Source organism: Eulemur rufifrons, chromosome 9 (assembly GCF_041146395.1).
Source record: "Eulemur rufifrons isolate Redbay chromosome 9, OSU_ERuf_1, whole genome shotgun sequence".
NCBI classification, from domain to species: domain Eukaryota; kingdom Metazoa; phylum Chordata; class Mammalia; order Primates; family Lemuridae; genus Eulemur; species Eulemur rufifrons.
The window spans coordinates 23,050,008-23,073,369 of record NC_090991.1 but is presented as its reverse complement, the minus strand read 5'-3'; the positions used below and the strand labels follow the sequence as shown (position 1 = coordinate 23,073,369).

Genomic DNA, 23,362 nt, shown 5'->3' with positions numbered 1-23,362 from the left:
CCTGACCCTGGATGCAACACACAAGCTCCAAACAGTAACCTGTGAGAGCTGAAAGGCCCTTGTCCAACACCCTCCGCTTGCCAGAATCTCTAAGAAGTTAAATGATTCACCCAAGGTCACCCCTGCTTCTTAGTAGCTCTGGTCTCTTGAATCCTGGCCCAGGGCTCCTCACCCCAGCTGCTTCTCCTCTCCTGGTTCAGCCAGTGACCATCAGGATTATCATCAACCCCTTCAGAACTCTCCTGCTCTATCTGGCCTAGTGATGTCTAGTGATGTCTAAATCAGATAGAGCAGGAGCTCTAAATCCAAATCTCTTAGGGCTTTTGTTGAAACTTCCCATGCCTTATCCCCTGCCCTCCCTCACTGACCCCTGCCAATTCTGATTCTAAAGGTCTGCGTCGGTAGGGGTGGGTGGAGGAGACAAGTCTATTTTTAATGAGCTTTCTGGGTGACTTTTATGTGGTCTAGGAAGCAGATTTAAGAACCACAGATCTTGCCAATACTTGGGTTTCACTGTTTCTGATGTCTCAAACACCAAGCAGGTTCACGGAAAGCGAAATTCTTCCAGGGTGAAACTGCAAAGCCATACCCTTGTCAAAAACCAAGGGAGATCCAAAGCTCTTCCTCTCTCTCAACACCCTGAAGGTTCCCAAGTAATCCGATAACAGTGCAATGGCAGCTAACCTTCCTTGTCAGGCACTGAACTTGGCACTGAGTGTGTTTTATCAGATTTAAGCCTCACAATAGCCCTAGGCAGATAGGTATTGTGATCTGTATTTTATAGATGAAGAAACTGAGGCACAAAGAGCTAATAACTTGTTTCAGGCCATGGTGCTAGATAGTGACAGAACCATAATTTAAACCAAGCCTGTTTTGGGCACCACATCTTGCTACCCAGACACAGCCATCTGGCCTCGAGAAGGGACTGCTTGGTACCAGCTCACCTTGGGTCATACAGACCTCCCTTGGGAAAGTCATCAAATGTTAAGGACCATCTACACGTTGGGAAGAACATGCAGAGTACGAATGCGGAGAAACTTGGCTTTTGACTTCCCAAAAGCATTAGAGAGACCCTCCCTTGCTGGTTGACTCACACAAGTGTGCAACTGTGGAGGCTGCTGGAGTCACAGCAGAGGCTGACAGGAAAGTATCTTAAGCAGATGCGTGCTCACTGGTTGAGGGAACTGGCTTCCAGAAAGTCCTTAGGAACTTCTAAGGTTTCCCTATGCTTACTGCTCGGTTGTGTGAACCCTCCCCTTCTTAATGCTCCTTTGCCTGAAGTTTAGGGGAGCTTCCCTTCCAAGAACAAAGGCCATTAAGCTTCTCGGATGGGGCCTCCACCAGGAACATTCCACTCTCTCTCTAATTGGCAGGTTCCCAGGGCTAATTACTAACAAGCAATACACACAAGCAGGGTACTCACACCTCCTTTAATTAAAGGAGGAAAATGCCCTATTAGGTGCAGGAAATTCACGGTCACCTTATGAACCTGACCTCCTGCTACATGATCATGAACCTCCCCCTACCAATCCATGGCGCTTCCCAGCTTCCTCTCACTGTTTCCTATGGCACTTGACATGCTTTATGGATGTCACAGAGCAGTCCTCCTAGGAAGCATGGGAAACTGCCTCATACCCAACGTGCTGTAAGAAGCCAGCTTGTGTTTGCTGCAAACACCAAGATAAGTATTGAGTTGGAAATACTCAAATTCTCTAAAAATCAGTACTGAATGAAACCTCCAAGAGGGGCAGGGAAAGAGGGAATAAAACAAGGCTCTGCAAAGAATGAAAATAGCTACTATTGGCCGGGCGAGGTGGCTCACGCCTATAATCCTAGCACTCTGGGAGGCCGAGGTGGGCGGATCGTTTGAGCTCAGGAGTTCGAGACCAGCCTGAGCAAGAGCGAGACCCCACCTCTACTAAAAATAGAAAGAAATTATATGGACAGCTAAAAATATATATAGAAAAAATTAGCCGGGCATGGTGGCGCATGCCTGTAGTCCCAGCTACTCGGGAGGCTGAGACAGGAGGATCGCTTGAGCTCAGGAGTTTGAGGTTGCTGTGAGCTAGGCTGACGCCATGGCACTCACTCTAGCCTGGGCAACAGAGTGAGACTCTGTCTCAAAAAAAAAAAAAAAAAAAAAAAAAAAAAGAAAATAGCTACTATTTATGAGAGCCTGTTATATCCTGGTGTTTTACACATATATATTATCTCATTTACTTCTTCCAGCATCTGCATGAGTGGGTTTCCTCACACATTGAGAAACCAGGGCTCAGAGATTCCAGAGACTTGCCCAGGGCCACACAGCGGTAAAGTTGAGGTTGGAATTCAGGTCTGCCTTCATAGCTTGTGCCTTTGTTGCTCTGCCCACTGGATTTAAAAGAGTATTTTCCCAGGGTATCTTTAGAACATATTAAATGTCAGGGTTGGTGACGGTGAGGCCAAAGCACGTTGAGAGACAAAGGGAAATTAATTGCTAATCAAGTAGCTCCAAGACACGCCCCCCCCAGCCCCGCCCCGCAGACTCCACTACTGAAATTGTGGATCCTGGACCATCCTCTTTAACAGAGCCTGGGAACTTGTTAAAAATGCAGAAACTCAGGACTCACCCCAGGCCTACAGAATCTGAACCTGCATTTTAACATATTAGTATCTCCAGGTAATCGACACACAGTGTAACATTGGAGAAGCTCTGTCTTAGAGCTGATTCTCAATCTTAGTTGCACATTGGTATCACCTGGAAAGTTTTAACAACTACTGATGCCTGGTCCCACTCCCCAGAGAGTCCGATTTAATGGATCTGGGGTGCAGCCTGGGTATTGGGATTTTTAGAAGCTCCCCAGGTGATTCTAAGGTATGGCAAAGTTTAAGAACTATTGTCCCGGTGGGGTGGAGGGGGTGTCAGCAAACTATGGTCTGTTGGCCAAGGCAGCCTGTTTTTGTATGACCCACAAGCTGAAAATGGTTTTTAAGTTTTTAAATAGCTAGAAAAAATTTTTTAAAAAGGATATATCATATGTGAAAATTATATGAAATTCATATTTCAGTCCCCATAAATAATTTAGTTTTATTAGAAGATAGCTATGTTCATTCGTTTACATATGGTCTATGGCTGCTTTTGTGCTAAAAGGCAGAATTGAGTAGCTGTAACTGAAACAGTAGGTCCTGAAAAGCTTAAAATAATTACTATCCAGCTCTTTATAGAAAAAGTTTGCCAACCCCTGTTCTAGAGTATTTGTGAACAGCTAGGATGATAACCATGACTGACAGCTTCATTTAACTTCATTTTTGGGCTATGTTCCTTTTATATATACAGTATATGTATTTATATTATATATATATAATTTTTTTTTCACTCTCTCTCTTCCTCATTTGTACTTCCCTCTTGAAAAGTGGGTAGAGGCATAAGGCCAGATCTTGTTCCTTTCCATTAAGCAGGTAGCTTCAAAGGCCCTTGCACAGATCTCTGCCTCTCTGTGCACCTCTGGTGCTTAATTCTGTCCAAGTTCCTGTCACTTCCCATCAAACCTTCAACAAACAGATTCCAAGAGCACTTCTCCCATAAGCTGCAGGCCAGGGCTGTGTGCTTGCAGGCAGCTTCCTTCCTCCTCAGAGCTAACTGGAGACGGCAAGGAGTCCTTGAATCCTCTAAGGATCCTTCAGGGGGATTAGGCATGACCAGCAGGGCTGCTTTAGGTGATAGGACTCCAGTATCTCCTGGCCCCTTTGTGCAGAGGCTGGGAGCTCCCCCAGCCCAGCAGCCAGGTTTGTTTCTTTGTATGCGAGCAGACCAGGGTTGGTCCCCTATCAGGGAGAGGCTGACAGCAGAATGCCCTGAAGGCCAGGTCTCTTAATCTCATTAACATCCTGATTGTCTTCCCCAATCTAGTGGCAGCCGATGGGTGGTACCCACAAGATAAAATGACCTTCAAATTCAAGAGATCAAATGGCAGCCAGATAAAGTCCCTAAATCAGAGAACACTGGAGCCATGTTCCTCACTGAACCCCATGTCAGTAGGAAAGTGTTTCCTACAATAGCAAATATTTCTAGGCAGGCTTTGTCTCTCTTCTGAACTGAAATAATCTGCTACTTAGGGACAATGGGGCTTATTTATTGTGGGGGCCTTTGCTGCTGAGATGAATATTTTTACGACTGCCCTCATAAACCCCCTCCCTTGTCTGCTGCCCAGGGAGGGGGCGGAGCTCCCAGAGGTGAGCTGAGGTGCCTGCACTGTCTCCGAAGCCCCATTAAGTTGTTAAGGCATTTAGTGCCCCAGACAGTGCCGACTGCAAGGGCAGTTCAAATCCCCATACAGATGGGGATGGGGTCTTGAAAGCGGGGCCTTTGATTTCTCCCTTGGGCAGAGCACAGAATCCACCTTGGTCAGAGGCAATGGTTAAGGAGGAAGCAGTAAATGAGCCAGATTGAAAGACCCTCTCCAACCCTTACCCCACCTCTTTGGCCATGGTCTCCCAAAGCCTCTGTGTCATTCAGTGGGGAACAATAGGAATATGGGAAAAGAAGACACTATGAAGGGATTGACTGATTGTGTGTGTGTGTGTGTGTGCGTGTGTGTGTGTGTTGGTTTTCATGCCTGAAAAGTTCTTAGCATCTGCATGAAGCAAAAAGAGATGGACAGCATGTGACGGCTCAAAACCTATCCCTACTACTTACTAACTATATCAACTTGGGCAAATTACTTACATTCTAAATATCTCACTTTCCTTGATTGTAAAATGGAGGACAACAATACAGATGGTTTCTACCCTACAAGATTGTTGTGAAGGTTAAACAAGATGATGCATGCAGGTACTCATCCGAGGGCCTGGTACCCAGGAGAGCTCGATCAACCCTAGCTGTTATAATTACTCACTTGTAGTCACAACCTTGCCACTGGAAACTTTTGAGATTTCCTTGGGTCCTGCAGATATCAGTGTCAGGGAAAACAACAGCATTCACACAGGTACCCTGGCCCAGAGTTTGGTTTGGCTAAGACCCAGGGTAGATTCATGCAGACAACCTGGGAGGAGGTGTGAAGGGGATGAGGGAGAGGCAGGAGGCAGGATTCTCTGTTTTTCAAGCTCTGACCCACATCAGGGAAGTCAAGTCCACTGGGCTTGGACAGCAAGGAACAGAGTTCAAAGGGAGGGAGGAGTAGCAGCTGCAGAAATAAACGTCTCCTCTTAGGTAAAGAGGGCGTGTTCTGGATCCCTGGAAGTTGTCCTGGAGAGGCCTCTTCTCTGTACCTCACTTTCTTTCCAGAAATGAGTCCCCACTTCCTTCTTGAAAGGTGATACAAGAGTGAAGACGTCATGTGTGGGAGAGTGAGGGCTGATGAAGACCTTTTGCCCCTCCCTCTGCCTCCTCAAGGCGGTGGCCAGGTGAGTTTGCTACAGACTGGAGCAAAGGGTACAGGGAACAAGGCCACCACAGATCACGCAGCAGATACCATGCTTGGGCCAAGGCTAGCCTAGTTTCCATCCCACGCCACTTCCTCCTCCTCCTCGAGCCAATCAATACAAGCACCAGTCTCCAACCAGTGCTTTTCCTTGCTGCAGCCCTGCCCTCTGACCTTTTAGGGGCCTTTCTCTTGATTCATCTCTAGAATGGAGGTAGAGGCCATCACTCCGGGACTGCTCAATGGCTTCAGAATGGGCTGTCATGGGGCCTATAACCAGGGACAGCTCCTGCTGGCCGGAGCTGGAATGGGAAGTGAGGGCAGATAAAGGCCTTCCAGGGTGAAGATAAATGGCTGCCCGCAGCCTGCTACAGTAACTTCAGGCCCCCAAGAAGAGCAAACAAAGGGTGCCCCTGTGACACTCACTGCAAGGATGAAGGCCCATCAGCACAGCCAGGCTGGTTCAAAGCCCCAACTTAATTGTCAATTAAGCATGCATAAGGGGGACAAAGCCATGACAACCCCTGGCTGCATGCTGGTACGTGATTGTAAAGCCGAGGAGGGGCAACGCAGAAAACAGCTGATTCTGCTGACAGTGTGTTTGTAGGGCACCTTGTAACCAATCAGCCGCTGACAGAGGCAAAGTACTCCTCCTGCCACCTCTATTGTGCCGGACATTCCAGGACCAGGGTCACACTGTGGTCATCGTGGGCAAGTGGGCCACAGTGTGGTTAGCATGGCTGGGAGGGAAGGGGCTTGGTTACAGAAAGGGGGCTCTCCCTCTCTAGGAAGAGGGTTCTAGGGCGAGATTCATCAGCAAGTGCTGCCAGCCCTCCAGGCTCAGGTGCTGGAGTTTGGGGAGGAGAGAGGGTAGGGAGTGGTGGTAGGAGACCGGGGCCTCGCTCCCCCCTGCTCAGCCTCAGAGGTTGCCAGTGCTGACTCTAGATGTTGGTTTCTCCTCGGCAACACGCAGAGCTCTTTTTCTGTTCTGCATTCAGTTACATTTTGGGTTTGGTTGGAGACCACACCTTGGCTGCTGACCCTGTGGTGGAAGTGCGCTGTGCAGCTCTACAGACAAAAGCCTTTGCACGCTGGACTTCAGCCTGCTGTCTGCCCGGGTACTTTACCTAGGAGCCCTGTCACGGCGCATGCACCATCCTGGCAGCCTGAGACACGGACACAGGGCTCCGGGCCCAGCATCTTGCACCCTGGGCACCAGCACAGTAGCAGCCTCTACTTCCGGCCCCAAGGCGGGGACACATCCCACTGCCTCTTAGGAATAATGCCCCAGTGTGTGAAATTAAAAAGAAAATGGACTTCTGCTGCCTGCCATTCCTTCCACTGCCACTTGTTTAGCCCTCTCTAATAACAAGAGCAATAGTGATGGTAGTGTGCGTTATTGGGCAAGGGGGTGTTTATGCCCATTGAATCCTCCTATGTACAATATGAGGGAGGCACTTATTTCTCCATTTTATAGACAGGAAACTCAGACTCGGCAAAGTTATATGAATTAGCCCAGTTACAGCCCGGCTGGTTAGAACCAAGATTCAAAACTATACCCACAGAAGCCAGTCTGTGGGACAAGGACCAACTTGAAGAGCCCCGAGTGAAAACTATGGCAGAGGGGAAGGCAGCCACTGAGCTTATACAGAGTGTCCCGTAACTGCTGCTCCAGAAGTAGCAGTAGGATCTCTCCCTCCCCAGAGAGACCCACAAAGCCCCCAAGACAACCTTGATCCCCTACTAGACAACGAGGTCCAAGAGGGCAGGGACGTATGTCTCATTCCCCACTAGCCTATGGCCAGGACTCGGTAAGCACTCAAGGCACATTTGTGCTGCTGGAGAGTATGGACTGGGAATCTGCAGACCTGAGTTCTAGCCCTTGTTGTTTTGCTACTGTCGCTCTGTGTAACTTGGCAAATCACCACCTCTTTCCAGGCCTCTGTTTCTTTTGTCCAAGTTACTCTGAATTCTAACATTTCATAATTTTTAAAACCGTCCGGACTTCTGGTACACTCCAGAGGAGCACTTCCAGTGGGTTCATGCCCTCCGCTCCGAGGGGTCCCCAGGCTGCGTTTCCTGTTCACTGTGCCCAGGTTCCTGTACCTGCTCCCCGTACCACCAGCCCTAGCTCTCTGTGTCTCCCCTCAGAATACAGAATGCCTAAGCTAATGACCCCGTGGTGACCTCGGCACAACCCCAGCTTGTCAGAAAGCTGCTGGGCCTTTGTTTGGCTTGTAGGCTCCCTGACTTTGGTGTGGAGATCACAGGTCCCAGCACAATGGCCATTGTCTTCTCAATAATGCCCCTTGCCCCAGCCACGCCCCCTGCAGCTCCCAGATCCAGCTCCGTGGATCACCGTGGCGGGCAAGTGCTCTGCTCCCACTCAGTGCCAGCCGCATGCCACTTGCCGCTGCCCTCTGAACCCTGCTTTGAATTTCCGTAAAGGGGCTAAGTTACTCTGCAGTCAGGCCAGAATTTGTCTGGAGGCTTCTCTGCCTCTCAAGAGTAGCACAGATTTTCTCCCAGTGTGGCTGAGCCCTTTTCCTCTGTGGGAGCAGGACCTAGAGGACACCCAGCCCCAGGGCAGGCTTCGTGCTGGGCACCATCAGGCTCCCAGGGACTCTTGGAGAGGACATGCTATGGGAGGGCACGGCAGGCAAATCTTGTGTACTGCCCAGCTGGTGGCTCTGAGCCTGTCCTGGTGGTTTTGATCACCCACCCCCAACATTTGGATCAGCTCCCAGCTCTTGGGCCTTTCCCATCTGAAGGGCAACCAGCCGGGGATGGGAGGAACAGGTTTCAGAATCACCCCAGAGTTAGAAATGGTGCTTGGCTTTCCTTTTGCAAGCCCTTCCCCAGAGCAGGCAGGAAACTGTGCCACACTTTGTCCACATGGGCACCAAAGAGACTCCAATAAACAGGCCAATTTTGGGAGGCCAGTTTTCCAGGAAGAACTAAAACCCAGAGGAAGCACTCAGTCCCAGCCTGTGCCTGCCACAGTGCTCAGCATGGAGGGGTGCTTTCCCCCAACAAGGATGTAGGATTCCACCCCGACAAGCCCAAACCCCACAGCAGAGTGATTCTAATCCGGGCCAGGGCCTGGCACACAGTAGCACTCAATCAGGCACGATCAAGTAGGTACTCAATTGATTTTGGCCAACTCATCAATACACAGATTTCAAGTGACTGACCCCACCCTAACCCTGACGGAGCACAGAAGCCAACAAGCAGAGGTTGCCAATAGAGTTGGCCCTTCCCTAAAGGCCACTGGGATTCTCCTGCTGGAACTGGACAGAGTGCTGGGGTAGGATGTGGCCAGGACTGGAGGAGGGTGGCCAGAGGGCCATTCTCCATTACAGTGATGGATGGTGCACGATCGCAACCCCTCTGCCTGCGGTGTGGACCTGGCACGCTGATAAGGCAACCTTCCCAGCGCATGATCTGATGGCTGCACTGACCCGCTGAGTCAGCAGCCACACAGGAAGAAGACGGACGGAGAAGAACAGGGTGGAGGGCTCCCTGGAGGCCTAGCTATTCCTTACACAGCAATGGTTGAGCAAGGAGCCGGAGGAAACCTGACCAGAGCCACAAGCTATTTTCAAGAGAGTATTCTGGCAATGAGAGGAGAGCAGCCCTAGGACCATTCCAAACCATTTGCTCCTCTGAATACTCTTGAGCCAGATGAGCCCTTTGGGAGAACCAGAATGGTTGGGTTGCCGAGGTGGTGAGGCCAGGCCCCTGCTTACCTGACAGCTTGTTTGGAGGAGAGGCGCTGGGCTGGTGGTGGGGGGAGCCGTGGGAGAGCAGGGGGTTCAGGCTGTGAGTCTGGTTGGAGCTATAGGCATCCATGGCCAGCTTCTGCCGGAACGCCTCCTCCTTCCTGCGGTTTGCAAACCAGTTGTAGACACGGACCTCAGTGACCAAGTTGGAGCCCAGGCCATGGGCTTTGGAGGGGGACACGCCTCGCTGCAAACATTCTGCCCTGGGGATGGATGGAGAGGAGACGGTGAGTGAGGGTGGCGGGGTCTTGGTTAGGAGTATGAGGAGGCTGAGGGTGGAGTGGGAGGCTGCGGAGAAGCCTGTCCCAAGAAAAGGTCAATCTGCAAAGTTGTCTGATGAAGACGGCTGGAGCCGGCCTGGACACAGGGACAGAGCAAGTTATGCTGCCCTGGAAATCAGGGGCCTGGGCCTCTGGTGAGGTTCCTGAAGCCGGGCAGGCAGTTCAGAGGGAACATCCAGATGGGGCCTCCTGACACCTCCTTATTCAGGCATTCCTTCCACCACGCAAAGGCAAAGTCCTTTGCTGGCTCTGTCTGAGTCCCTTTAAAGCACTCTGAGAGACTTCTGGTCTTTTGGGGTTTGGACTCCCCAAAAGGGTGCCAGGAAGCCAGATTCCTTGTCTGGACCTCAGGGATCCCCTTTAAAGGCCAGGCCAGGTGGAGAACAAAGGAAGGCACCCGGAGATGGCTGGTCTGTAGTTTTATCAGTGCTGGTGAAACCCCACGCCCAGGTGTGAGATGTTCTCAGACACCACTGGGCGCTGTGGGGCTTTTCATTAACAGGGAGACAGAGCACAGCCTGAGGACTCCGTGGCACACACAGGCCAAGTGTCCTGTCTCCCCGCTTCCCAGCCTGGCCTCCCTGGCTGCAGCCTTCCATTGCCAAACAGCCCAAAGACAGAGAAAGAGCCCACAGGCCTTGGCCAGAACAAAAAGCTAAATTTTTAGAAAGTCAATATTGGAGTCTAAGAGAACAGGGCAGGAATGAAATAAAAAGATATTCCAAGGATTTCTAATAGTTTTTTAAAAATTACATGTAGTTAAGATACAAAAAGAACTCTGTTGGGTCAGTGTGGGCAGAGTGGACTGAACAGATCTAATTCCTATTTTCCGGCCAAGTTTCCTGGTCTATGACAATAGGTAGAGGCCAGAGCTAGAGCCTGCGGCTAAGGGATAGTTTTGCCCTGGCCTGTACCGGGGTCAAACACATGATTTTCACTTTATTGTCATCATATTTTACACCAACAGCCTCAAGAGTGTCTTCCCTAGATTAGTAATACATGAGAATGTTAGTTAAGTATTCACAGAAGGAAGATTCCATGGTTAACAACCAATTCAACAAAACTAAGTGAGTTTCTGGACTGCAGGACTTCTCAGTTATTATTGATATTAATGTATCAATATATGTTGTGACTCTCTCAGTCATTATTGATATTAATATATCAATATATGTTGTGACTCTCTAAGAGGAAGTATCCCTCTGATGGTTCTCTAATGTATTTATTAGTAAACTGAAACTGGGGTTCTGTGGAACACACTTTGGGAAACCTTGATTTAGCCACACTTATCTGGATAATCAGTGTCTCAATATCCCAGGACTGAGGGGCTAGATCTTGGGTCCATGTTCTCGCCCGCCTGCTCGATTGAGCTTCTGGTGGTATTACCTGTTGCATTCTTCCACTAAGGCCTCTCTCTCTTCCTTGCTGGGGTTCTTTTGCCGGTCGTAGGCCTGGTACAAGATTTGCTGGGATGCGGGACCCCATTTGAACCGGTTGCGGCGCATCTTCTTGTTGGTGGGCTCAGAGCAGGCGTCATCGGACTGCCCAGGCCCCTGGCTCTGTTGACTGAACTCTGGAAAGAGAAACAGCAGCTGATCCTGACTGCTTTTGTCTGTCATATTTCCAGAACTCTGGACTGTCTGGTTGAATTCTGAAAAGAGAAAGGAGTAGATTTGATAGGGTCTGTAGCCTTCACTCAGCAGACAGACAGACAGACAGACAATGGACAAAGACACCTTTTTCCCTCTCCCCTAAGGTTTGCAATCTGTTCCTATCGCATGTGGGGCCACACAGGGGAGGCCTCCCCACAGGCCCTTACTGCCCACCCTAGTTGCTCCAGCAAGGTCACCCTTCTCCTTTCTTTGAAGGAGCTCAAATGTAGCCAACCATTGTTCTAAGAAAATTAATTTTTTGCCTTTGGCTCCCTGGCTCTCAGACATGAAGCAACACTCTGAACCCTGAACTCTTGTATTTTGATGTCAAGTGGATGAGCTCAACCAGGTCCCAGATCTAGGGGGAAATTGCTCAAAGATATAATTTACACTTAGACGAAATATTCAGAGACTATGAATAGCTCTCCCCACCCCTCCTCTCTCCTCGTATATCCTAGTTATCTATATTATAATGTTAGGTTCTTAGGAAAACCTACAACCTAAACTTTTTTGAATAATGCTTTGAAATTAATATAGCTGGGGATTTGTATTAGAAAGAGAATATGCTCTTTAGATCTTAAATAATTTCAAAAGCAATGAGCAGTGTGTGTGTGTGTGTGTGTGTGTGTGTGTGTGTCCAGGGGTCAGTTTCTGAGGGAGACAGTCCAAGAAGGAAAAGTCTTACAGATTTGCCCACACATCTGAAAGACAGCAAGTAGACAAGACTGCAAACACATGCCTTTTCCAGGAATGGCATAGAATGAGTAGATAGAATGTAAACGGAATGATGCTCCCAGTCTGTCCAATTCCCAGGGCCCAGGCATATTGCAACCCTCAATAAATTTTTGTTGAATGAATGAAAAAAAGACAGCAGCGCAGTCCCACGGTAATAATACCTTAGCCTATGTGGTTTAAATGAGATTTGATATTTACTTGATTGAAGAAGAAAGTTTTGTTATCCTTTTCCTTATATGTGCATGAAGCAGGGTTCATCGGTTGATTCATTCCGTTTTACAGATGAATAAACATAGAAGCCAAGCACCATGCTGAGCAAGGACACATAACAAATCCATTTCCTAGCTCCTGGTCCCCACATTCTGGGCCTTGATGTTTTATTTCTTAGTTCCTGGAGTCACTACCACAGGTCTCAGAGAGTTGAAGGCTACAACCTCCAGTCACAGTGAGCCCCGAGGTAAAGAGTCTGGACGTGCCATCATTTGTAAATGCTATCCTTCCTGCTCCTTCGGACAACTGGATCCAAAATCCTCAAGGTTTGAAAGTCAGGCCCCCGTGTAATGTTTGAATCCCTTCTACAGCACCCTACTGAGGGGTCCTCCAGTCTATACGCCCCCAGCAGCTGGGAACTTACTACCTATTCAAGGCTCCCTTTCCATTTTGGTCCAACACGAGGAACGGTTAAAACCTCTAGCTAGCCTGGACTTGGGATCCCAGATGCAGGCGGTGTTGGGCTTTGTTTAACCAGTTGCGGATTGGCCAGGTTAACGCGTAGTCTCCTCCATAGATGGACTGAACTTGTCACTGGGGCCTTTGATTTGGGCCCCACCCACTTTGGATGAGTCTCAGGCCACCTGAGGGCTCTGTTCTCACGGGTGCCCAACAATGCCTTGAGAGACCTGAGAGAGTCTCTGCCAAACTTACTGGCAGGAAGTCACTGCCTTTGTGGGACAACATGGGGCCTCAGCTCAGTTTGCTCAGTTCCGGTCTCTCAGCTTCCCCACTGTGGAATGGGCCTGGCCTAAAGCTGAAGGGGCACGGAATCCTCCTTTAGACCATCTACCCCTAGTCAGGACGGTGATGACGTTGACCCAAATCCCTCTGGAGGTTGTACTTTTCAACGTGCTTTCACGCCTCTCCTATTTTGTGATCGTCACAGCAGCTGCCAAGTGCAGTCACTTGAGGGAGAAGCAAAGGGGGAGGAAGAAGTTCCCTTCTCAGTGGGGCTGCCTTGGTGTGCATTCTCCTCCCTGCGGGCCCTGCGTGGCACCTGCAGAGTCACCACGAGTAACAGCCAAAGCCAGCGTGGATAATCCCAAGGACCTGGGGTCCATTCGAGACTTTTCATTTGATGTGAACAGATGTAATAACTGTTAACATTTATTGAACCATGGCCTATGGTGAGGTATCATGCAAAGTCCTCTAAATGTATCCCTTCCTCTAATTTTCAGCACTTTCCCTGTGAGAAGTATTGTTATCTCCATTTTACAGATGAAAAACCTGAGCTTTAGACTGGTTAAGTGACTCGCCCAAAGTCACATGGACTTGGGGCAGAGCCAGGACAGCCTGTAGATGCTAAGGCTCCTAATCACCAACTTATGCATCACCTCTCACTAAAACAAAACCAAATGATATACTCACACACCCTTCAAATCTGACTTAGGTGACGGTCACAAAACTGCCTCTTGAAGCTCTGTCCGTGGTGAGTGGCTGCCCTGTGGTGTGGGGGCTGCCTCAGTCTCTCGCCTGCCCTCTGAGGAGGCAGCAGCCTGAACAATGCTCACAACCCAGCACCTGCCCAAGTCAGCCACGTGGATTTGCCTGCAGGTGCTCAGAACCTCCAGGTTCCACTGACCTCAGGGTCTTGGCTCCAGCTTCTCTCAATTTTTAAAGAACTAGACCTCACGTGTCCTCCAGCCACCACCAACTCTCCTCTACTTCCTTTCAGATTAATCGGAGGTGAGGAGCACAAAATGTTTATTGCCCACAAAAATTAACTTGGAGAAGCTGGCTTCAGCAGCCTCATTATATGCTCAGGGGCCAGCTTGGACAAGGAGGTTCTACGTACGTAGACTGGCCTGTGAATATTATCATTTATTATTTTTAATTTTTCAAGAAAATTTGCAATCATGTATCATTTTTTATTCTTCCTCTCTCTTTCCCCATGCTGTTCACTTGTGTCCCTCTTTTATTCATCTCACTTCTTAATTTTTATCCCATGCTTGTGTGTCTTACATTCATCCTTCAAGACTTGACTCAAATGTCACCTCTTCTAGGAAGCCCTCCATGATGACTCCAGGCAATTTAGCAATTCCTCTACTGCTCCTTGTGTATACCTTTATAACAGCTCTTAGAAAACTGCTGTCATTATTTATTCAAACAACTCAACTCCCTCACTGGATTGTAAGTCCCTAGAGAAAAGGACTTGTGTATTCCACAGCCTTGCATAGTGTTTGGCATATAATAGGTGCTTGTATAATAGTTACAGAATGAAGGAATGTTTCTTAAGCTTTATGTCTCATGTGACTTTAAAACAATAACAGTAACAATGACAACAAAAAATCCCTTGCAGAGACTGCCATACATTTTTGTAAAATGTCCTTCTCAAGCGTCTTGAGAAACCTTCTGACGTTTTTTTTTTTTTTAGAAGTTTCCAGTCCACCTTTCCTGCCTCCCTCTCCTTTCCAAGGGAACTCTCATTGAACACAGTGAGGCAGCTCACATTGGAGATGCCACATAAGGCTTGGATTGGGCAGGTCCCAAGGGTTCTTGGGCCTTTGGAGATTGTGGCTCCTGAGAATGTTTTTAGACTTTCCAGGAACTACAGAGAGTTGCTTCATGTTAGGAACACAAATTCTCCAAGAGCTAATCACCATGGATGGTGGGCCAATCCATACTTTAGAAGCCTCCCCCAGTCTCCAGCAGCAAACAGTTCTCACTTTGCTTCTTCTAATCTACCCATTTAATTCTTCCAACAAAAGCACAACCACAATGTAAGATGAATGCCTAAAACCTCTCCTTCCACCAGCCCACAGACACTGAGACAATAAATGCTGCAATCACCGCAGAGCAGTATGTAATAGTAAACAAGAGGGATTTTTAAAAGTGACTGTTCATCCAGAGAGGAAAAGCCCAACCCCCACCAGAAAGTGGTGGAAACTACCACCTTGACAAAGACAGAGAAGCCTATGGCCCAGAGAATCGTGTGTGGGGAGAGTGAAAACGGACACAGAATTCTCCTGGGAAAAGGGTCAGATCAAAATAATGAAAGTGTCATGTCAAAGTATACTTTCCTAAAATAAAAACAGTATATCATTCATACTCTTATTATTCAAATGCAGTTCAAACTTCCCTAGACTTCAAAACAAAAATCTCTCAGTATTATTGAGTGGAAGAACTCTTGGGACAGAAAGAAAACTTTAGGATGGGAATCAGAATGACAGGGACCGATGGGTCAGACAGAGTTCACTTTCACTGTGCCCTGCCTTAGCTAGAAGTAGCTTCTTCATTCATTAGACAGGGTCACCAGCTGAGGTCCCCAAACTCTGCCAATTTTGGTAAATGTGAGTAAGCACCTTAAATTGCTTCAGGACTCAGTCTCTCCCCACCAAGAAAAACAAGGCCAGGTTCTGAATATATTTATACAAACATCCTCAATTTTTTATACTTTTTCCAGGAAAATAACAGTAATAGTGAGCAATATTATTGACTGCAGTGAAATGTCTTTGTTGGAAACTCTGACAGGTGGTCATGTAGCAAGGGGAGAGGCTGGGCTTACTTTGGGGAAGATATTCCATTCTGTTTCCTACTTGGTTTCAAAGAGAAGGAGGTTGGAATGAGGGGCCCAAAAGTTCAAGGTACATCATAGACACTGAAGGGCTGGTCAAAGCAATTGGCTGGGTAGCAAGGCACTGTGAGAAAAGAAAATGCTATCAGCCAATCCATCATACCACAGCCGTGAAGACCAAATCCACCTGCCAGCTTTCTTGTATTTGCCAAGAGCTCACAAAGTCCTTCTTGATGAAGGGGAAACTGAGGCAGCCCACAGGATCAGAGTTAGAGCAAAGGTTACTTCAGGTTGAGGCAGAAGCAGGATTAAAACACTTACGTCGGAGGATCTCCCGTTGCTTTCTGACATACCAGGTGTACAGGGCAGCGCGCTTCTGCGTCTTCATTGGGGTGCCCTTGTTGAGATGCTGGGAGAGGTGTGACTGGTTCAGGCCGGTGACATCGACCACCTCCCTCTGGGGGATGTTGTGTTGCTGCATGTAGCCCTTGATCATTTTGGCAGCCCTCCAAGGGTCCTCACTAGATAGATAAGCAGATGGTTAGGGTTGCTAGTGGGAGATATCTGGGGAGAAATATTCGCTGTCTAGGAGTTTCACCTCCCCTTTCTGCAAAACTTTAACTTCTCCACCTGTCCAAGCTACATACAACCTTGGGAGAAATGCGAGTTCAAAATGGAACTTACACAGAAGATGAGGAGAAGGTCCTAGGACAGTATGCATTAGACACGGTCACCAGCTGAGGTCCCCAAACTCTACCAATTTTGGTAAACGTGAGTAAGCACCTTGTACAGTATGCTCTATCCTTCCTTCTGAGATGAGCAAAGAAAAAAAGACTTCCCATCTTCAGGAATGGGAAAGCACTGCCACCACTCTCTCTCTCAATAAGCAAAAAGAAAGCTCTTGTTTTCTTTTTCTTTCCTTCATTTTCCTGTAATGTGAGAGACTTAAAAGGCAAGAGGCCCACTGGAAAGTGGAGATGCCATTAGCTTGGGGCTGTCCTGGCTGATCCTACAAAGATAGGAGTAGTAGCATCAGTTTCTACATTTGCCTAATTTCAGCCTCAAGTCCTCCTACATTATTTTCCTTCTGCATAGGTGTCTCAGTTTCTTCTAAAATAGGTGTGAAACCTGTGTGTCTACCGCCTGAGAAGCAAGGAAGACTTCCTAGTCAAATAGTCAATAGTTTTCAGAGTTTCAGAAAAGTTTTCCAAAATATGATGACATTCCTCCTTGGGACTGAGGAATCATACCACTGAGGTGAGGCAAGTAAAGTTAAAAAAAAAAAAATTATCTATGGCCCCGCCTCCCAAACAAAACATAATGAGGACAAATAATTTCAGTTTTGTACATGAACAATCCCAAATGCCTTGTTCTTGTGCCAAATGCATGTATTCTTATGTTTCTCTCAAATCCCAAATGCCTGTATTCTTATGTTTCTCATAAATGTCAAGCTTTGGATAGGAACATGGTTATACTTTTCATTTCTCATCAGCACAGGTTTGCAAGAAGCTAGTATTTGTGCCTTTGAATTTTGTCTAAAATGTTCTCAATTTTGCCAATTGTCTTGCTTATTAAATAGGTGCTCAAAAATGGGGGATATAATCTAAAACAAGAAACTAGGAAAATAATGCACAGTACAGAACAAAAGTATTACAGAAGCAATATACTACTTATTTAATGCAGCTACATATTTAATTTACAAAAAACAGGATCCCTTTACCATATGTTGACATATATGTATTAGCTTGGCAGAACATGAAAAAAATGAAGGGAAAAGTAGTTTCAGATGAAACAAAAAAAAAATAGTGTAAAGCAGAGGTCAAAATAGATAAGATTGTGGTGATGCAATAACCAATTTATTTCTAAATGGTGCCTACAACATATAAAATAAAAATATTTTGTTTAATGAATAAAAATCCAGTAATCAGATATTTTTGTAAGCATTTGGATAGTTGTGATTATTTTAGCAAGCCTTTGATATTAAATTCGTGAGAACACAGGCTTCGACAGAGATTTTTGAGAAATGCAAACTTTTCAGATTAATTATATATTAGTCAACAAATGTCTTAAGTATTTATATTTCCAAGTAATACACTATAAGGACGCAACAAGAGCAAAAAGAAAATTCGTTACAGTCTCAAACGTGGAGAATTTACATTGAGTAAGAGAAAAATAATGCAATAAACATTTAAGACATATCCATGTAAACATCAGAGATCATTTAAAAGCTTATTTCTGGCGAATACTTCCACAAATATTTTTAGGGTGGAAAACCACTTTCAACAGATACGAACAATAGCTTCAAAAGTTAGACAAAAACAAGTATTTGCATTTTAAAAGTTAACACTGCTTTAACAGATTCTTTGGCTATTTTTCTTGTGTTTTAAGTTTCTTAACCTGGGTTCATTTTGTGTGCCTAAGAAACCTAGTGAAATAGTGTAATGCTCTACGTGCGAGTGATTCTGTGGAAGGAGCGAATTAGCTCAACAATTGGGACGGTTAAGAAAAAAAAAAGCCCACAAAAACCTGATAATTTATGGCAAAACATTGAAGCCCGAATTAAAAGACTGGAGTTGGGAGTAAAATGGCGCTGTTATACCTTTCTAGCTCTCCAATCCCCAAATTCACGCGTATTCATCAGGAAGAGCCCGGAGAGCTGGTTACTTTTTTTATTTGAAAATACAGCTCACGTTCAGGGTTCCTAACCCCGATAAATACAAGGATCCCGAGAAGCGCGCGCGGCCATTGTGTTCAGAGCACAGGTGTCAAACGCCGGACCGCCCGGCACGCTCCTCTAGAACAATGACTTCGCTGCCCACGAGCTGGGAAGCCCCGGACCCCAGCACAGTTCGCGGCGATGTGGTTGAGAAGCCTCAAGCAGCCAGTTTGCCAAACGCCCCCCACCCCGCGCCAGCCCTGAGCCCGGAGCCGGGGACCGGAAAGCGCGCAGTCCCCGACCTGCTTTTTCTTGCCTTTCTCTTCTAGGAGGTATCGAGGGCGTCCCGGAGCTCCCAAAAGTGCCTTTCCTTTTTCTTTTCTTTCCGCCTTAGGGAAACAGGGTGGGCAAAGAAAGGGAGTGCATGTGCCTGGGGCTTGGGAGCCCACTGTGCAGTGACCTGGGAACCGCTAGCAATTTCTTGAAAAATTACTTTAATAAAGTCCGGCACTCCCAGGAGTGGGGGAGGAGAGGCAGCACCCGCTTGGGAAAGGAAGAAAAGCCTCGAAGTCTGTCCCACGTCCCTACTCCAGCGAGGGTCTCCGGCCCCCTCGTCCTCCTTCCCCGCCCCGCTGGAGCCCGGGGACGTGGGGGTGGGGGGAGAAGAAAGCTGAGGTTCGAGGACCCCGGCCGGGCCTGAGGGCGTCGGCGACCCTGGGGCTTCGCGGGCGGCTCCAGCTCTCGGGCAGCCCGGGTCGGGCGCCTGGGCGGCGGGGCCCCGGGGCGACGCGAGGGTCCTGGCTGGGCGCGCCCCGCAGCGCCGTGCGTGTGCGCTGGGAGCCGCCGGCAGCCCAGCGTCTGCGTTTTTATTTCCTTCCCCCTCTAAGCCGCGTTTACAACTTCACCAATGAATAACCCGCCTCTCTTTTCAACCTAATCACGGCTCTTTGTGTATCTTTCTGTTGATGATTTATAGAAATAAATTAATAACACCCCAACTCCACGTGCTGCAGTTTATGTTACATCTCTGCTGCGTGCGGCCCGGCGCGGGGCCGGGTGCGGAGGGGCGCCCCAGGTCTCTTCGGGCTTCCCAGATCCCTCCAGCGCCGCGCCGGAAAGCTGGCGCCTGCAGCCAGGCGGAAGGGCCTAGGCCCTGTGGGCCCCGGGCGGCCGGCGGCGGGAGCCGGCTTAGTCCTTCAGGCCGGGTGCAACCTCCCGGCCTCCCTGGCACCTCAGCCGCTCCGAGGGGCTCCTCTCCCGACCCCTCTTTACCCCCGCGACTCACACCTTCCAGAGTCCTAACCCCAGCCAGGAAGAAATCGCCGCCACGCCGAGAAATGGCTAGGGAAGAACCTCAAACCTATGAATTATAGCAAAATACCTTTAGGGGAAAAAAAAATCTTGAAGTCCCCCTCATTGTCTTGGCTACAGGACAAACCGCCAGGTCCCCGGAGCCCAAAATCAAATGCAAGGTCATATCCCACCCTAAACTGCCGCTGCAGGCTTGCGGGGCCGAGGGTCAGTCCTGGCCCCTAAAGCCTTGAAACCGCGGCGCTAGTGTCAGAGGCCATTCGAGGGGCTCCTTCCTAAAGCCTAGTGGCCCGGAGCGCAGTGAGGTCTAAGGGAACCGCTCCACTCCGCACCTTGGATAATTAGTAACCAGCTGTCAAAGCCTAGGCCGGTCCGGGAGGACAAACGATCCCGGCCCTGGGGTGGACGGCCAGCCCGCCTGAAGTCCCTGGGGAAGGTAGGGTGTCGGCAGTGAGATTCAGAAACGCCCTCCTTTCTCAGATTGAGACCAAAACTCTGCGAACTGAGGTCTTAGCCGCGCTTGCCCCACAACACCCCCGCGTGCTTAGACTCGTGGTTTCTTTTGCCCCGCGCGGGTCCACCCGGGCTCTACATGCAAACATCCCGCTTTGCAAATCTAAACCGGCTTTGCGGGTTCCAGATAATCCCGGGGCTTCCATGGACTCTGCTAATGAAAAGCCCACCAAAGAACTCGCTTCCCACATCCTGGCCCCGGGTGTCGCCTGTCCCTCAGCAAAGAACCGCAGGTCGCTGTGCCCGAGGCCGACCTGCGGCTTCCCAGACCCGAGACAGCACGGAGGAGAAATGCGTGGCCTGGGGCTTGCGGACCGCGAACCTCTGCTCCCGGAAAGCTGCACCGTTTCACGGCACCCACTCGCGCCTTCAGTCGCGTGGGCAAACCTCCGGGCAAAGGGCTCCGCAGCTCCAGTTCACCCCGGCCGAGCCCCAGACCCTCGGGGAAGGCCCTTGGGTCCCCAACGCTGATTTGGGCCTGGGGAGAAGCCCCAGGGCCCCAGGATCGTCCGGCTGAGGGATTGGGAAGGGTCCAGGTGTTGGGAGAGGAGCGGAGCGCTTCCCCAGGGGACTTCTCTGGTGGGAAACGGGCTTGGTGAGAGTGGCCGGGCGCAGTGTCACTCAGACGCGGGGACCCTGGCTCAAGGAGTTCAGGCGCATTACTTTCCGCCTCGCTCCGTGCTTACCTGAGCATCCGGTCCACCTCTGCCCGCTGCTCCGCCGCCTCCTCGGTGTTGAGCGCCTGCAGCTCCTTGAGGATGGGAGGGGTGTCATAGTCGTCGCCGTCCTCGGAGCCCTCGTCCCCGGACAAGCGGCCCTTGGCGTGGCCGTTGGTGAGAGTATGGAAGACCGGCTTGGTGTCGGGCTCGGCCCCACTCCCGGGGGACAGGGGCAACGTCTCCAGCTTCACCCCAAAGTTCGGGGATGGCAGCAACTCCTCCAAGGCCTGGACAAGCACCTCCTTGGCCACCCCAGAGCTCAGCAGGGCGCTCAGGAGTTCTTGCTGGAGCGACGTGAGCTTGGACACCATTTTCCAAGGACGAAAAAAGAAGGGGCTGAAGGGGGTGGGTGGGTGCGAGAGAGGGTGGAGGGGAGTTCCACAAGCAACCCCCAAATCCAGGAACCCCTCCACCCTTCAGCCTCCAAACACCTGTTACTCCCCGGGGTCCCGGAGTCTCCTCCGAGAGGAGTCAGAAAACTTCTAACTTGCCATGATCGCCACCATTAGGCCATATAAGATATGCAAATTAGTGGGAAGGGCCCAGCTTTCGGCAGGATGCAAATGATGGTGGGGAGGGGGGAAAACCGAGAGAGAGCGAACCCAAGGGGCAGACGTGGAGAGCAGGAGGCTCGGGCCCAGAGTGGGCCTTGCCAGAGTCATTGTACTCACGCTTGGGGGGCTGAAGACCTTCTTTTACTGGTTCTATTTATCAGCCAAACTTTAGCTGACCTTTGGACTTGTTAAGCAAGTGGCTTGCAGCCCATGCGCGGGGGCTTTTCCGCCGGTTACGAGTTTCGCTTTAGTCCAGAGAGAAGACACTACGCTTCGGGGTTCAGGTGAGAGCTAGAGGAAGTTGGGGTGCTCTTGGAAGAAGGGGATGGAGAAGGATGTGAGGAGTAGAGACCCTCTGATGCGTCCCAGCCGACACAGATAGTGAGCCAGGAGAGCCAGCCGTGCGGAGGAGAAAGGGACCCCTGGGAAGGGGTGCTGACACCTGGGGAAAGTGGGGTGGTGTTAGGCCGGGTGAGTGTGCATGGGAGGGGCCTTATTTATTTCTACCACGGTTACCACTGTCCAGGTCCCAGCCCCTCACGGGCCGGGTCTGGCGGTGTGGATTTACAGAACTGCCGGCCCTGAGAGCGTAGGCAAGGGTGAAGAAGGCTGGGAGGACCTTTGGAAGGAGGCACCGATTAATTTATGGCTAGAGGGAGTAGCCAAAGTGGAGCTCCCCCAGCAGCCCGGCTGCACCAGCGCCTAGCCTGGCCAAGCCGCGGGGGAGCTGGACTCCTGGGCCACGCTCTCCTGTTTAAACCCGGAATATCAAAGCGCCTACGCGTAGGGGGCGAAACTAGGATTGCTGGGTCTCCTTGCTAGCAGTGAAAGCAAAGCGTGGCCTGTGGCTGGATGGACAGTTGGAGCTGCATGTTCCCAGGGCTCACTCATTTCTGGTTTATTCACAGTTCCAGAACATCTGTGGTCCCCAGGGCCAGGTGACACGCTCTGCATACGGTCACTGCAACAGTGGTGGAAGTCTCACACTCCAAATAGAGAAGGTGCTGACAAAGCCACTGAGGGAAAAAAGTGTTTTCCACTCTGGCCTGGACCCTGAAGGAAGCCATGGCCTTTCAGCACTGTTGGAATTTCACTCGCATCTTCCCTGGGTGCATCTCCCCAGGGCAGGAGAGAAAGGAAGGAGCTGCACCCAAACCCACAGGCTGGGACCTGACTCACAGAAGTATGGGCGTCTTAGGATCCACCTCTCACCAACGCATAGCTTCTGGGGCAGAGGACACCCCTTCCCCTCTCTGAGCCTCAGTTTCCTCATCTGTAAAACAGAGATGCTACTGATACCGACAGTGCAGGGGGGTGGGTGTTGTATACATTAAGTGAAGCTACCTGTGCAACCTCTTGGTCTAATAGCGTTCACACTTTCCAGTCTGGGAAGGCAGGAAGCCAGTCCCCAGTAGAAAAATCTAGCCCCTCTGGAAGCTTAGGGTTTTCAGAATCAGGGAAATGCAGTGTGCTGAGGTTGGAGGGACTGGGAGATTAGGCACAAGAATTCGGGATTGGCAGGAAAATTGCAAAGGAGCTTCTGAACACATTCTCCTACTCTTCCACTTTCAAAAGATAATTAGGAGGAAGTTAGGGTTAGGTTAGAGATAGAGAGGAATTTTAGCATGGAGGAGGAGGGGTTCAGCCACTCCCATCTGCTAGGAACAGGATCAAATCTCCTAGGTGTATGAGAGCTGGTGATGTGACTGATCCAGGCCAGGGTGCTAAGGAGCTAAGATGCTTCTTTTAAATACAGGGTCTGCTACAGGTGCTTGGGCCACCTGTGCTGAGAGCCAGACAGAAGCAGAGTTGCTGTGTGCATGGAGCCCTGGGGAAGGTTTATATCTATCTCAGTCTCTCTTTCCCTGACAAAGGGGTAATAACTTTATGGAATTGAAGGTCCTTCATTTCACTGTCTTGTCTTTTAGTTTATTGCAACATATGGCCGATCGTTGCCCTTCATAATTCTGCCCAAT

At 49.6% G+C, this 23,362-nt stretch overlaps 1 protein-coding gene across 4 annotated transcripts in view; it reads right to left on the bottom strand.

Moving 5' to 3' along the window:
- HNF1B (HNF1 homeobox B) overlaps nucleotides 1-21,316 on the bottom strand; it is a 52,436-nt gene extending 31,120 nt beyond the window's left edge. For 2 of the 4 annotated variants that reach the window (XM_069481047.1, XM_069481049.1), the window contains exons 1-4: nucleotides 20,800-21,316; nucleotides 15,955-16,154; nucleotides 10,846-11,110; nucleotides 9,149-9,384 (exon numbers count right to left, since the gene is read on the bottom strand). In XM_069481047.1, coding sequence (XP_069337148.1) covers nucleotides 9,149-9,384; nucleotides 10,846-11,110; nucleotides 15,955-16,154; nucleotides 20,800-21,143 — 1,045 coding nt within the window. In that variant the 5' untranslated portion in view covers nucleotides 21,144-21,316. The remainder of the gene's footprint in view (nucleotides 1-9,148; nucleotides 9,385-10,845; nucleotides 11,111-15,954; nucleotides 16,155-20,799) is intronic. The other 2 variants (XM_069481050.1, XM_069481051.1) reach the window with 1 other exon arrangement.
- Between the last annotated feature and the right edge of the window lie 2,046 nt (nucleotides 21,317-23,362).